The sequence below is a fragment of the Lepidochelys kempii genome, chromosome 1, assembly GCF_965140265.1.
Source record: "Lepidochelys kempii isolate rLepKem1 chromosome 1, rLepKem1.hap2, whole genome shotgun sequence".
Lineage (NCBI taxonomy): Eukaryota > Metazoa > Chordata > Testudines > Cheloniidae > Lepidochelys > Lepidochelys kempii.
In genome coordinates, this window is record NC_133256.1 from 138166088 (window position 1) to 138182825 (window position 16738).

At 41.1% G+C, this 16738-nt stretch overlaps 1 protein-coding gene across 5 annotated transcripts in view; it reads right to left on the reverse strand.

The window, feature by feature from the left end:
- The window catches only part of SCML2 (Scm polycomb group protein like 2), a 131050-nt gene that overhangs the window by 100937 nt on the left and 13375 nt on the right, over nucleotides 1-16738 (reverse strand). For 4 of the 5 annotated variants that reach the window (XM_073356349.1, XM_073356387.1, XM_073356359.1 and 1 more), the window contains exon 2: nucleotides 5019-5126. In XM_073356349.1, coding sequence (XP_073212450.1) covers nucleotides 5019-5040 — 22 coding nt within the window. In that variant the 5' untranslated portion in view covers nucleotides 5041-5126. Of the gene's footprint in view, nucleotides 1-5018; nucleotides 5127-9244; nucleotides 9770-16738 lie in introns of those variants that run through there. The other variant, XM_073356369.1, reaches the window with a different exon arrangement.

A 16738-nucleotide genomic window follows, 5' to 3' on the forward strand; every position in this document is an offset into this window, starting at 1 on the left:
ATGCTTTTTGAGGAAGAAACCTATCTAAAGATAGTTTTAATTAAGATACATTATAGCTCAAAATATCTCATCACGGAATAGGATTATAAATTCTAATTCTATAGTATGAGACAAACATACATGGGTATATTAAGAAAAGTTTTGTAAAATGAGTTCCAATGGCTCATGGATTAGGGACCAAATTTTATGCGGTTCCAGGAGCTTCTGTATAGATTATTTAGGTTAATCTTTCTATCTACCCAATGGGACTCAGAGCAGAAGATACTATCAGAGATGCATAGTTTTGCAGTTCTCAAACTGTGGATTTGTGTCTCCAGAGAACATGCTTGTTAACAGCAAAAATGTTTATAAATAAATATATAGAGGTGAGAAATAATAAACCTCAACCCTACTGTCCTTCTGCAAATTTGTGTACACAGAGTCAATCCCTTACCTCTCTCTAAAAGTGCAAAGTTTCAAAAAGTTCAATGAATAGAAGATTGTTGGGAGCAGAATAGATCTGGACAAGGAGAAGAAGTCTAGAGATTAATGTGAGAAGGGAGGGACCAGCAGCAGAAACAGAAGTGAAACTGTTTGAGCAGCATATTCCAGAAGTCTTGAGGTCTGAGTATAGCCTTCATTGATTTGAGATCTACCATACCGTTCTCTCCCTAGAAGGGAAAACCTATAATGGCAGCAGGCCGTAAAAGAGACCCAGTTTGGGAATATTTTAATGAAGTTCTTCTACCTGTGGGTAAGACAAGGCATGCGTGCAAAATGCAAACAGCGCAACAAAAAATGCAAGGCCTTGTTTCCCAAATGAAACAACATCAAGAGAAGTGTTCCTTCTCAGGAGGAAGCTGCATTGAAGATGATGAAAGGAACACGTCTGAACATGCAGGATCTTCAGGTTGGTAAACTTTTTTTATTTCATACTTCTTTCTTAGGGACTGCCTGTCTTCCCTCTGGACTATTCCTGAATTCTCAAGTTTGAGCAAAAAAAAATATAGTTGTTACTCCATGGTGCTACCATTTTAGCTGCAGTTGTGATAAAAATAAACAGCTGAAATAGGCAGATCTTCCTTTTACAATTTCACCTTTAAAGTAGTACTGAGTGTCAGTGAATGCAATGAGTAATACTAAATGAGCAGTATGATAATCATAATTAAATAACTGCATTGACTTATTTTGTTTAGGAGAATCCATCCTCAACATACAGAATTCTGAAGACTATCCACTTTCAAGATCACCATCATTTTCTATAGTTTCAGAGTTATCTGCCAAGGATAGTGTTTCAGTCACATCATGTATGTCACACAGCCACAGTATATCTGTTGTATGTTCTTCTGTTACAACAGAAGAAGGGAATGTCTTCCATACAAAAAATGCATACACAGTAGAATACTTACAAAAAGTAGCATTAAAGGCTATAACAAACTGTGAAAAAAAATTCAACTGTCTAGTACGCAGCTTGGTCACAGACAATGCTGCAAATGTATCCAAGGTAAGAAGAAATTATTTAGAAGAGAGTCCCAAGCTAACAACAAATGGTTGCAGTGCTCATTTGATGCACCTCCTACCCAAAGACTTCAGTGTTCCAGAAATAAAGGATAATGTTGTTGAAATTGCAAAATACTTCTGTAACAACCACTTTGCAGCAGCTGCACTGAAAAAAGTGGGAGGAACCAAGCTAACTCTCCTACAAGACGTGGGATGGAACTCAGTAGTGGACTGTTTTGAGTACTGTAGCAAGAACTGGCCTAATCTGATGACAGTTTGTGAACAAAATCATGAAAAAATAGATGGCACTGTCACAGCCAAAGTTCTCAACAGTGGGCTTGAGAGAAACGCTGAGCACATGCTGAGTACCCTGAAGCCTATTTCTGTAGCCTGGAACAAAATGCAGGGAAATAGCTGTTTTATTGCTGACGCTGTTAAAATTTGGAAGGAACTGAGTGAAATCTTAAAAAGAGAAATATGCAATGACAGAGTTAAATTACAAGAATTAAAAAAACCAACGGGGCAAGCTCTATCTCCAGCTCATTTTCTTGCAAATATTCTCAGTACTTGGTACCAGGGTCAAACCTTAACTGCTGAAGAAGAGGAGTTGGCTATGACATGGACATTCAGCAATCATCCCTCCATAATGCCAACTATAATAAACTTCAGAGCTAAGGGTGAACCATTCAAGAAATATATGTTTGCTCATGATGTTTTAAAGAAAGTCACACCAGTGAACTGGTGGAAGTCACTGAAGCACTTGGATTCAGAGACTGTTGAAGTGATAATCTCACTTTTAACAGCAGTAGCTTCTTCTGCCGGCGTAGAAATAATATTTTTGTCCTTTGGACTAATTCATTCCAAATTGAGAAATCGTTTGGGACCTGAAAAAGCACGAAAGCTTCTTTTTCTTTTCCAGAATATGAACAAACAAGAAAATGAAGGTGAAGACGACTGAGTTAGCTGCAGAAGCCAATATTTTAAGTTTCTCATGTTGACCTGGATGACAGTCAATTTAATTTGTTTTTTAAAAAAACAATTCGTTTTAACTATTTTAGTTAAAAACAATTTTAACAAAAACAGACCTGATTTTAAAAAACTTGAATATTTAACTAAATTCAAAAATTAATATGCTTGTTTTGTTAAAATATGATATGTCTGTTGCTGAAAAAAAATACATAATGTTGTTGTTTTAGTTAAATAAAACAATTTAAATGTCTGTCTGGCGATGTTATCCTCCTAATACAGCATGGCAAGAAAATCCTCCAAATATTAATGATTAACCTGTTGAATTGGAGATATTCACCTCCCATGGACTTCATAAATATCTGCTTCAAATTACCTTTGGTAAATGAAATAACCAAACAATCATTCATTTTCGGATACAGTGTAAAACGAATCTGAAAAGTTTTCAAATTAAATCATTTTAAAAATGTATAGTGTGTACCTTCTAAAAATGAAACCTACATCTATCTCTACGTTGTGAAGAATATGTATACCAAGAAGAATACACTTTTATGTAGAAATCCATGATTAAATCGAGTCTTCCCGACTAGTGATTTAAATCAAATCCACCCTGAAAAGAATGGAACCATGGTTGAGCAATTCCATCTACCCAGGTTACACTTTACAGATACTATGCATGGCAGGTTGGTCTGGAGCACCTCTCCCCAATCTGTAGACATGAAGTTCTTCTGCTAACAAGATAACTCATCAGAAGACAAGCCAGAGTAATCACAGCCATCATACAAGAAATCAGAGACAACTGGAGATTGACCCAAGCTTTCTTCATTGATTTGCAATCCACCAGGGACCAAGAAGGCTACCTCCTTCAAGCACAAAGTCTGGTAGAAGCAACTGAGATGATCCTAGTGACCACTTACAGTTCCTCCTAACGTTGAACTCCAGTTTCCTGACACAAGAGAGCTTTCACAGAAAGCACCCACTTCTTAGAAGAGCCAGTTTCTTAACTAATGATATGACTATTACTCTCCTGCGAATAGGAGAGTGCCCCAAGTCTTGTAGAATCTTTTTGGGAAACAATGAAAGCAATGCATTGCCTTAGAGAATATGTATCAGTCTTTTCCCAAGACACTATTTCCTTGATGTCCTTGCGGGAAGGGAGCAACATAGAGGGTCGGTCTATCAAGATTTGCACAGCCACTTCCTAGGGACTTATTCTTGAGATTCCAGACACCACTCCAACAAGGGAGTCAAAGTCTTCCACCCTGGCTAGTTCTGATGATGTGTGAGGAGGCTCCCTCTCAGAAGTCTCTACCTCTGTTCCTCAGAGTTGTCAAGCACCTTAGAGTGACAGATCGCAAAAGACTATCCCCCTCCACCCTGACAGAAGGTCTCAGCTGCACCTCAGGAGTGGAGGACTGAGATGGAGTGGAAGAGCATTCCCCAACAAGCTGACCACCACCTCTCTGAAGATCTGTGATGGCAACCAGAGGAGGGGAAAATGTTTGATTCCTAATGCACCTGAGACTCTGTCTAGGACCTTTTATCCACCTCCAAGAGGGGGATGGGAAGAGAAGAGCTGGCTAACATCTTCCATCAAGACTTCTCTCAAATCTGTGTACACTCTAAAGCAGGGTGGATCTGGAACAGCTCCATCTCCTTCAACCTGTGTTTGTTTTTTTCTAGGTGACACATCCCGATGGGCTTCCAGGAATAGGGCCTGTCTTGCAGCATTTTCAAACTATTACATGCACAACTACAGTCATCATAGATGATCCACTGCAATTTACAGGCAGTAGACAACTGCAGAGAAAGCAGTTGGACTGCAAAGGTGGAAAGCATGAATTAGGTGCAAAAAACGTAGCAATCTTCAATAGAGCAGAACGACCTGTCCCAAAACTGAAAAGGACCAGTTACAGAGTAATTGGGCTCTCTTCACAAGATTCTGTATTTCTATTTCATGCCTATTCTATTTCACATATTCACTTCTGCTCAAATCTCACCCTCAAGTTGATGTAAAACAACATAACTTAGGATGTTCCCCCCCCAGATACAGCACAGTAGAAGACATGACTAGAGAGAATACCACTGCATAGATGAGAAATTAAACTGCATAAAACAGTTTATGTTATCTACATGGGCTTTTGAAAGGTAGTTGCTGATGCAGTTTGCTATTGTAAAACTTAATACCCAATATTACACATTATTCTGATAACTTGGATTCTGTGACATCTGCATAATTTATCACCTATAAAGGATTATATGTTAACAACACATCTAGATATGTGCTTAAATTTTCTACTCTGACTGTTTTCTAGCTTGTCTGAGGACAACAGTTGTTTTGGGTGAAATTATATAGAATGGTTTCAATTAAGGAGAAATTTAACATACCTACTGTAAGTTTGGGATTTTTTGCTTTAATTTGATTCATAACAAGTTCAGTACATATTACCATCCTATTTCAACTTAACAATACAGCAGTTATTACTATTAGGTATAATAATACCCCATTTAATCAAAAATAGCTTTTATGTTTTCTACTTTCTTTCCTTTTGGATAAAAGCCACCAACCTTACCTTTAGCTGCTGTTCTCCCCATGGTAACACTTATGTGATCTTCCTTCTCACAATAAAAAGCCTGAAGTTGAAAAACCAGTTAATTCTTCCTTTCAGCACAACAGTTTCCTGTGGAGTAGTAATACAGATAGTTAGTTATAGATCCAATACAAAAAAAACCCCATTATATTGCTGTTTTAAAGCTGCAAAAGTTTAACAAGCTACTCGTAGAGGAACTTTGTGTAAACAAGAGCTAAATCGAAGAAATACTGGAAGGAGGAGAATAAATTAAATTTTCTTATTACTTCATTTTAAAAGGATGTAAACCCTTGAAAAGAAAAATCAGATTGCTTCACACAGCATGTTATGATTTGACATTAAAAATATGCTTTTTTCTTTCCATCTTACATACACGCAATCCAACAATGGTCATGCTAGAAAATACCACCTGGGAAAAATGTTATGCTATTTAAAAACTAAGGCGTAATAAAACTCGAGTTTGGGAGCACGAAAGCAAAGGCACAATTGCTAGCTGAGATAAGTTGCAATGGCAGGTAGTGTCAGATCACAGATAATCCATGAGGATAACACTAGTCTCAAATATAGCACAGGCGTAAATTGCTGTGGGCTTTAAGAACAAGGAGGTCCAAGTTAGTTAAGCTATGCCACCTCAATAAAGAGAAAAGAGCAATATCTGTTTTTTTTACTAGTTTTCCACTCCAGCACTCACATTTGCTGAACTTTACTGATGAATTTCATCAGCATTCCACTGAAATCAGAACAGTCATGGGTTAGTCCAGCAACAACAATGCTAACGAGCCACTTATTTTTCCATTCACTCTACGTGTATGTATGTATATACGGAAAGGAAAGGAAAGGAAAATATATATAAGGTAGGAATCTAACACAATTTTCAAGCTACCAACCTTGACAGATTCCCTTTAAGACTGTGTCAGTTTCTATTATGGTTAGTGTATAACTCTAAGTTACAAAACTCTTAAAACAGACACACACATTTTCTCTACAACAAAATCTGACTAAAGAAGATACTACCATGGATTTGCAGAAGCCAGACTTTCAAACATTCATTGATCTAAACAACATATCTATTATAACATGAACAATAGCTCAAAGCTAAGGATGCTACAGCAGTATTAGCTCAGAATTTTTTGAGCTTCACAGGGGTATACAACAACATTTAAAAACACACATTAAAAATTTTGAGTTTCATTGAACAACTAAATAGCTTTTACTAAAGCTTCACAATTTCAAGATAATTGAAAGTCTGTAAATTATATATGGTCATGATGGACTTCATCACACGTCCTTTTACATCTACAGGATACTTCATGTGGATAAAACCAATTGAAAACTTCGTTTAATGTCATTTAATGAAATTTGTTAGTCTTAAAAATATTTGTAATGTACCAAACAGGTATTACCACTAAAATTATCAATGCAAAAAATTTAAGATTAAAAATAGCTATAAATAAAACTGAATACTAAAACAAGCAAAGCATTTTTGCTACACAATGCTATAAATGATCAAATGAATAATATCTATATTTGAAATTATTGTAGAATTCCCCCAAAACATTTCAAAGCTTTTCCTCTTTAAGCAATAAACTATGAAAGGTGTTGCAGAGTCAAAGTAGTTGCCTTTATCGGTAGATTACTTAAAACAGTGCACGGTTTTTATCTTTTTTTGTTCCAAACACTGGATTGCACTTGGTGCCGTAATAAAGATTCCAACCCTGCAGTGATAGTCATCAAGTTTAGCACAAGTGGAGTGTCTGTCAGAAACATAAAAAGGATTCCAGCATTTCATTAGTTTGTGTAGCACCAGATAGGCTATTTTACAACATGCTCACCAGCCTGTTAAAAATGTAAGACAATTGGAAATTCTAAACCGTTGTTTGAAATAGCACAAATCCAACAACAGGATAAAATTTATTACTATTTAGAAGAGGTGTTACTGCAAAGGCCAGTTGCACCAAGTCTATTCTATTCAGGGTGCTTAAGTGAGCTTTTAAAAATTATTTCTTGTCCTATAAATTAAGTTGTACTTAAAAACTGAATTTCTCAGCCTCCATTCTGAAGAACAGCAAAAAAGCTAAATCTCTACAGAGACAGTGCAGTCAGACTGAGGCAGAACATAACTCTTTCTGGGGTAGAGTTGAGGAGCACTCTAGTTCTGCATTTCTCAAAAACTGGTCCATGGAATGGTGCCAGTCCTTGTAATCCCCCTTACAGTTTAAGGAAGGAAGCAAACTGGTCCCTGGTATCAAAAAGGTTGAGAAACACTACTTCAGTTCACTCCACCTAATTAATTACCTTCCTTAACAGTTTGTCTTCTTATCTGCTGCCTACTCCCTACCCCAGCCAGGGTGGGAGCTTTTTGCATACAACTTCCAACATCACTGGCCTTCGAATCAGCACAACACAGCCATATATATATATAAAAAGCTGGACAAATACAGAGTGCGAAGCTTGCAGAGATCCTTGGGCGGACGGGCAGGGAAGAGGGGAAGCCTAAGACATCCTTGAATATGTCAGTGAGCAAGCAAGCAGAGTATGTTGAAAAAAGATAGGAAATTAGGGTAAGAAGGAAGATAGACAAATCTAGAGAATGGAAGTCAGAAACAAAGGAAGGAATGAACCAGGTAGGAGAATGAAACCTGGGAAAGGCAGAGGCAAGGACAGAAAACTAGGAATAAACAGGCATAAGAAAGTAATGGGAAAGGTGAGGGGAATGGAAACAAAACCAAAGGCAAAGAAGAAAAATATGGAGAAAAATTAATCAAGCTAGGAACAGCACTTATGTCAGTCACAATACAGGAAACACCCCAAGAAGAGTCAATTCAGACCCTGGAAGTATAGGATCAGCAGGGGAGAACAATAAGTCACTTGACCTAAGCTAGGGAAACTGAAAATCAAAGGCAAAAGGCAAGAAAGAAAAAAAAAGTGTCATGTTAGTTTGAACATTAAAATGTTCGGAAATGAAACCCACTAAAAAAAGTCAATGTGGAGGATGTCCACATGCTTGCTACTAATACTACTTATAGCTGGGGTTTAAAGCATCCAGTAAATTCCGCTTCATCCCTTCTGTTTAACTTCCCCTACTTCATTTAATTCTGAATTAGATGGTGAGCTTGTGTCTGCCTTTAACTTCCTGATAAGGCTTTTGTTGTCAAAACCCATTCACCCTTACTAGTCACCTCCCACTGTGTGAGCTCTTGGTTAAAAATATATATGACTAGACAAGCCTAAAGCATTTGCATTTCCAAAGTTACTACTACATATGATGGAAAAATATTTTCCATCCTACTCTAATATTGTTCTTCTAATTTAGAAAGTCAACTTGAAGGGCAAGAATTACTGCTTTTCAGAGAGGTCAGCCTTTTAAAGAGAGACACTGTCAAAAATCATATACTTTCTTTTGGATGGCATATCACAACTTTCCCTTCCGCTATCTACACCATTCTTACAAGCAAGCAAGACAGTTATCTAGCAGAAATTTGTCCCAATACCCTGCCTGTTCACGAGAATACAACAAACACACCGAACATGGAGATACAACTTAACATGCCAGTTTAACACATGATATTTCAAAGAAACCTAAACCTCTAGAGATTGGAGACTTTTGTTTTGAAGAATCAGATGCTTCAGGCTTAGGTGGACAGTTAAATCAAAGAAGTGGGTGGAGAGGAAACATTCTTAAAGCAGATTAGGTTTTTGGTCCTATCAACATTGTTGGTATAGCTCAGACTCCCAATTCTGCAATCCTTAGTTAAACAAAATGAATGGGAAATTTTGGCTGGGCAAAAACGAGAAACCCATTTCAGTCCACTTCATTTCTTTCACATGTGTAAGGATAACTATAAAAATCTACAGGAGAGTCAGATACGAGAATAATTTAAAAACCTCTCTCAAATTTCAAATTTAACTGTTTAAAAGACAATCAAATTGAAAAGACACAGTTAATTTCAAGTACTATCGCTACCTCTGTGGTTTTTCTTTTTCCTTATATTTTCTTAATGTTTCCTCTGATCTTGGCTTCTATGTGAAAGTCCCACATAAACAATATGGGATACTTACTGTGCAGGATGAACAGGGGAATTGGCTATACACAGAGAGCTGTCAAATGTACGAAGTAAAACAAACTGATATTTGCGCCCCTCTAATCTCTTTCATAAATTTTACTTCATAGATTATATAATCAGAAGAAAAAAAAAATGGTTACTCACTTTCTCGTAACTGTTGTTCTTCGAGATGCGTTGTTCATGTCCATTCCAAGCAGGTGTGTGTGTGCGTGCCGCGTGCATGCCAGCCGGAAGATTTTTCCCCTAGCAGCGTCCATAGGGTCAGCCTGGGCACCCCCCCCGGAGTGGTGCCTTCATGGCGCCCAATATTGGGCCCCGCCAACCCTCCACCCCCTCAGTTCCTTCTTCTGGACTATTCCGACAGAGGGGTAAGAGGGTGGGTATTGGTAACAGTTTTTTCTTCAAGTGATTGTTCATGTCCATTCCAAGCAGGTGATTCACAAGCCAGAGCTCAGGAGGTGGGGTCGGAGTTATCCACAGAAAAGAGCACAGCTCTCCTGAAAGCCGCATCGTCCCTGGACTGTTGTGTAATTGCATAGTGCGACGTAAATGTATGTATCGAGGACCACGTGGCTACCCTGCAAATTTCCTGAATAGGGACTTGTTCGCAGGAACGCCGCAAAGGAGGCCTGGGCCCTGGTAGAGTGAGCAGTTATCTGCGGAGTGGGCTCCTTTGCCAGGGTATAGCACTCCCTAATGCAGGACGTTATCCATGACGATATGCGTAGAGAGGATACCGGGAGGCCCTTCATTCTGTCCACCACGACTACAAAGAGTTGGACGGACTTTCGGAACAACTTAGTTCTCTCTATGTAGAAGACCCTACGCACATCCAGTGAGTGCAGCCTGCGCTCCCTATCGGAGAAGCGTGGCTTGGGATAAAACACTGGGAGGAAGATGTCCTGGGTCATGTGAAAATGGGAGACGACCTTCGGGAGAAAAGACGGATGAGGCTTGAGCTGGACCTTATCCTTATGAAAAACTGTGTAAGGGGGCTCAGACATGAAGGCCCTGAGCTCCGAAACCGTCAAGCCGAGGTAATTGCCACGAGGAACGCGACCTTGAATGAGAGATATAACAGGGAGCAGGTGGCCAGATGTTCAATTGGCAGGCCTGTAAGCCTGGAGAGGACTAAATTGAGGTCCTAGGCAGGGAGTGGCTGACACTTGTGTGGGAAGAGCCTGTCCAAACCCTTGAGAAAACAACTGACCATAGGGTTTGTAAAGACTGAGAGACCATCTGAGCCCCGATGCAAGGTGGATACAGCAGCCAAGTGGACCCTTACTGATGACCGGGACAAGTCTTGATGCGTTAGGTGAAGGAGGTAGTCCAGTATAAACGGTATGGAGGCGAAGAGCGGCGACTGACTATGTTGCTCCGCCCAGACAGAAAACCTTTTCCACTTGGCCAGGTAAGTAGCCCTGGTGGAGGGCTTTCTACTACCCAGGAGGACTTGTCTGACCTGGTCCGAACAAGACAGCTCTGTGGCACTTAGCCGTGGAGCATCCAGGCCGTAAGGTGGAGCAACTCCAGATTCGGGTGCCGGAGTCTGTCCTGGACCTGTGTGATCAGGTCAGGGACCAGCAGTAAGGTGAGTGGGGCCGCTATGGACATTTCCAGGAGCGAGGTGAACCAGTGCTGATGCAGCCACCCCGGCGCTATTAGTATGACTTGGGCCCGGTCTCTGCGGATCTCGAGGAGCACCCTGTGGACTAGGGGGATGGGTGGGAAAGCATATAGCAGGCAGCCCTCCCATGAGAGAAGGAAGGCATCCCTGATGGACCCCGAGCTGTGGCTCCCGAGGGAACCAAATGTTTGACATTTTCTGTTGTCCGGAGTGGCAAACAGGTCTACCTGGGGAGATCCCCAGAACTGGAAGATTGAGCTCACCACGTCTGGCCGAAGGGACCACTCGTGGCCGCTGACGCTCTGGCTGACGCTGTCCGCCTGCATGTTTCGCACCCCTGAGAGGTATGAAGCCTGCAGGTGGATCGAGTTCTCTATGCCGAAGTCCCACAGCGCAAGGGCTTCTCAGCACAGGGGAGAGGAGCGTGCACCCCCGTTTGTTGATATAAAACATCGCTGAGGATTGAAACACATCTGCCCATTATGTGCATTTTGAAAACATAGCATGCCAGACGCACTGCCCTCAGCTCTTTGACACCGGAGACCAGAGGCCTTGGGTCTTGAGGTTCCCTAGGTGAGCCCCCCAACCCAGATCCAAGGCTTCTGATGCCAAGGTGAGCAAGGGCTGGCAAAAGGCACCCCTACGCAAACCATTCGTGGGTCTAGCCACCATAGGAGGGAGTCCAGTACCAGGCGGGGCAGGGTTATGACCCTGTCCAACGCATCTCTGGCTAGTCGGTACACCGACGCCAGCCAGGACTGGAGTGGGTGCAGCCTGAGCCTGGCATGCTGCACCACTTACGTGCAGGAGGCCATGTGTCCCAGCAGCTTTAGACTGATTCTTGCTGACATCGTGGGGAACCGTCTGAGGCTCTGTATGATGTCCTCAGTGAAACCTGGCCTCTGGGAAGCGCAGTCCTGGACTCTACCCAAGCCAGGGCGTGCTTCCCAGAGGCCAGTAGATTTCTCCTCATTCAGGAGGAGACCTATGTCGAGGAAGGTCTTTCTTATGAACTCGACCTGAGCCTCCACCTGGGCTCTCGAGCGACCTTTGATCAGCCAGTCATCCAGGTATGGAAAGACCTGTATCTGGTGCTTGCGCAGGAACGCTGCGACGACTGCCATGCATTTTGTGGCTACTCAGGGGGAAGTTGACAGTCTGAACGGGAGAACGGCAAACTGGTAGTGGCCTCTGTTCACCACGAACCTGAGGTAGCGTCTGTGATGTGGGACTTTTGCAATATGAAAAGACACGTCCTTCAAGTCGAGGGCGGCGTACCAGTCTCCTGGATCCAGTGAGGGGATAATGGAGGTTACCGAGACCATGCGAAACTTGAGTTTCTTTACGTATTTGTTGAGCTGTCGCAGGTCCAGTATGGGTCTGAGGCCCGCCTTGGCCTTCGGTATGAGGAAATACCAGGAGTAGAAACCCCTTATCTCCTGAGGAACCTCCTCCACTGCCCCTACCGAGAGGAGGGACTGCACCTCGAATTAGAAGTTGCTCTTGAGAGGGGTCCCTGAAGAGGGACAGGGAAAGGGGTTGAGGGGGCAGGAGGGTACAGAATTGGATGGAATATCCCCTCTCTACCATGCGGAGCACCCACCGGTCTGAAGTAATTTGAGACCAGGCACAGCAGAAAGGGGATAAACAGGACGAGAAAGTAAGATGGGAAGGATCCAAAGGTCATACTGGCAAGCTGTCCTCGACCGTACCCTCAAAAGGGTGGTCTAGAGCCCGGTGTGGCCCTGGGCTGGCTCAAGCTTTGTCCAGAGGGAGGGCGTTGCCTCCTCCAAATGCTCCTGTTCCACCTACGCGGAACGTCCTAATGGTTTTGGAGTTGGTAAGGATGAAGGGCAGATTGAGGCCTAAAACGTCTGTGCTGGGTAGCAGGCGTGTGAAGCCCCAGTGAACGAAGGGTTGCCTTCAAGTCCTTCAAGCTGTGAAGTCTCTTATCCGTCTTCTCGAAGAAGAGAGCTACACTTTCAAGGGAAGGTCTTGAATGGTCTGCTGGACCTCGTGGGGAAGACCAGAGACCTGTAGTCAGGAGCCTCTCCTCATAACTACCCCTGTGGCCAAAATACGAGAGGCCGCATCCGCCGCGTCCGAGGCCGCTTGCAAAGACGCTCTAGAGACCAGTTTCCCCTCCTCCACGGCACAGAGAACTCCCCCCGAGCTTCCTGGGGCAGAAGTTCTGTAAACTTAGCCATGGACGAGCAGGTGTTATGCCCGTAGCGGCTTACTATGGTATGCTGGTTGGCTATATGAAGTTGCAGGCCTCCTGTTGAGTAGACCTTCCGGCCAAACAGGTCCAGTTTCTTGGCATCCCTGTTTTTAGGGGTGGATCCTTGAAACCCTTGACGTTCTCTCTGATTGGCCACGTTGACCACCAAAGAGTCCAGAGGAGGGTGGGTGTAAAGATGTTCATACCCTCCAGAGCAGTGCTTCTCAAGCTATTGGATGTGAGGAACCGGCAATTTTTTTTTCCAATGTGCGCGCAGACCGGCAGCCGAAGGCTCGCAGACCGGCACCAGTCCGCGGACCACCACTTTGAGTAGCACTGCTCTAGAGGGAACAAAGTAGTGGTGCTCGGCCAGAGAAGCAGGAGTTTGCCACAAGTTCTTAGATGTTTCGGTTATCGACTTGATAAATGGCAGTACAACCCCGGACAGGCCAGAAGGAGCCAGGAAGTCTACGACAGGGTCTAAATCCACTTCCACCTCCTCTGCTTGAATCCCCAGGCTTCGGGCGGCCCGCCTCAAAAGCTGTTGAAGAACCCGGTTGTCCTCCAAAGCTGGGGCCGTCGAAGTCCCCGCGACTGCTTCATCAGGTGAGGAGGAGGAAGAGAGAACAAGAGGTGGGCCCAGTTCACTGCCTTCGGCACGCGGGCTGTGGAGCCAGTACCGATGAAGAATTCTGCACCGCAGCCGGTGCTGGGGCAGTTTAATCCGGCAGGACCAAGACCATCGGGGTCGGTAGGGACGGAGCTGAGGCTTCCACCAGTGCCATCACCTGGAGAGCCAGTGCCGAAACACACCTGCTTGGAATGGACATGAACAATCACTCGAAGAAGAACCATTGTCATCATCTAGTCTGACCTCCCATATACCACAGGCCATAGGGCTCCCCTGAATTAATTCCTGTTTGAACTAGAGAATATACCTTTGCAACACTATCATCCATTTATTACTAGTCTCATAACATTATATATAAATTCAAACTATCCAGCTCTGTACATAGCTGATCTATATTAACCTTCTTCTCGTTTCCCTCCTCCCCAGTCCTGTTTGTCATACCCACTATTGCATCCTGATTTAAATTAGGCAGAACTCTTCATGGCAGGGACTGTCCTACTCTGTGCTGAGCTGTGCAGAGTATAATGAGGTCACAATCCTGATTCAGACTTAGTGCTATCTTAATGCAGACACGGGTACACTATTTCCAGACAGAAGGGTGACTTCTAAATTAATGGGGTCCCTTCAAAGTATTTTGAAAAATGAAAAATTATTTTCTTAAATATAATAAGCACCTACCCATCTCTCTTTTTAAAAAAGAATTAAGAAAAAGGTCTGAGGCTGTTTTGACAACAGTCTTGAAGGTTGGAAAAGAAGAGAGAGATAAGAGAAGGTACAGAGAAATTTACAGCAAGTTATTTATATGTAGGCTTGGCAGAATTCTATTTTACATATAATTTTAACAGCTAGCATCAATGCTTATTTTTAAGCATTCCCCATCCACCCCTGATTTTTATCAATTTAAATTTTTACAATTGTGAAAAATTATGGGAGGGAGGTCAACATCCAGTCAAGTAAATATCCTTCAACTCTAATAAGTTCTCAAGCAGCATTTTTCTTAACTCATCAATCTGTAAATTTCAATTATCAATGGAAATATTTTTTCATAGAGGGCCACGCATGTGGGGAACCGACATTTACAAAAAAACAAAAACAAAAACAACAAACAAAAAACAAAAAAACCAACCAACCACCTAATCATTCCAAGCCTACTATATGGTATGAAATACTTCACAAACACCTTTGCTATTTTCCATTCTGGGATCAAAATAGGTTTACTTTTTTTCCCAAAAGGAAGTACAGTGTGCATGCTTATTTCTGCAATGCAGATGTTCAATAATCCTAGTGACAGCAGTTGGGACCTACTGAACAACAGAATTAAGGTACTGGTGGAAGAGAGAGACATGAAAAAAATACCAGATTTTACATTATAAAATTAAAACTATCTACCTGTGTTACTGACATTAATATTACAATGTATCATTAAAAAGTAGTTTTCCCTCCTTTGTAAATAAAAAGCATATACAGGTATTTTTAATAGGAAATTAGGTCTAAGGTAGAATCCATTTTCGTCCATACGTTTAAGAAAGGCAGGCTTTCAAGAAGCAGAAATTCAATTTTCATCTTTTTATACAGCAAAGCTGATAAACCGTTAGCACAGAAAAACTTCTAGTTCATAAAAAATGCTGAGACAGATTTTTAATACTTGTCTTGACAGACTTGTGCCAGTAAAAGAGCAAATATAATAAATCTTACAGCTAGATGGTAAACACCGAAACTAGCTTTATCAAAATATTTCCTTCCTGAGTTGGAAATATATTGATTATTTAACAAAAATAATCCTTTGTATTATCTGTTATAAAGATCACTAAGCAAGTTTCTATGTACTGTCAATAGGATTATGGGAAACTTTACAGCACAACATGAAACATATAATTAGCATAAATATAAAGCAATGAACTTTTGACTATCTACAAACAGTATTATACTGCAAAGTTTTGAGTTTTTAGACAAAAGGCAATATGTCATTACAATCAAATCAAACTGTCTGATCCTTCACAAATCTCTTTCATAATAATCCATTCAATACAAAGAAGTAAATTTCAGTATCCATCAAGAGACTGTGTTTAAAATATTACTTGAACATACTTTAGGCTGAAGAGTTGTCACAAGAAGAACAGAAAAATAAAAATTTTCAATTACATTTTGAAAATGTATGAATGTTTGAAAATGAATGAATTACATTCAATTACATAAAATTGAAAATTTTAATTTTTCAATTAAAAATTGTAATTTTTAAGTTACAGGGAGTGTAACTTCTCTTCACTGTTGTGAAATTTAAAACAAAACCATATTTTGTTACTGTATGAGAGCCAAGATGTGAAACTGACCAATGTAGTTTCACTGTTCAAACAGAGAAAACAAAGACTAATTTACTTGTGCCAAAAGCATTCTGAAATAAAATATGAAACTAGATTCAAAATTAGCTAAATCAGCAATCCTTTCAAGAGAGAAGGTATGCCACCCTTCTTAGGGCTGCAGATGCAAAATACAAACAGTTCTCCCATCATGTTTTCAGGTTCTCAAAATTCTAAATCTTCCAACCTAGAATGATGAAATAGTATGTAAGGAGCCACCAGATTTTTAAGAAAGCTGGACCCAAGCCTATTAACATTTTTAAAACCAAAATCTTCAATGCAGTCTGCTCACAAAAGAGGAGATTTTGAATAGTTTTGGTTTCAGAGTGGTAGCCGTGTTAGTCTGTATCAGCAAAAAAAAAAAAAAAAAAAAGAGTACCTGTGGCACCTTAGAGACTAACAGATTTATTTGAATATTTTTGTTCATACTCCAACAGCTCAAAAAATGTCCTGAAGCATTTTTAAACTAGATATGAAATTCAAAGACAGATTGGCTGAAAATTGTAAGCTGAATTTTAATACTGTATATTTACATTATGTAAGTGCTGGAAAAACCACTCACACAATTTGGCAAATTTACCATCTTAAACATCTGAGTTGTTTTCCATGTCCCCATACAAACCTGGAACACTTTCTTAGAACATATTCATCAGGCCACTACCCTAGCTTCATTCAAAACCCTGCCAAAGACTCATTTCTGCAACAAAAACTAATTAGAATATTAAACTTTAAGAAAAATCTTTACTTGCTAAGAAATTTGCATGGGCCTAACATCTCCACATCACAATTTATAAGCCCTGTT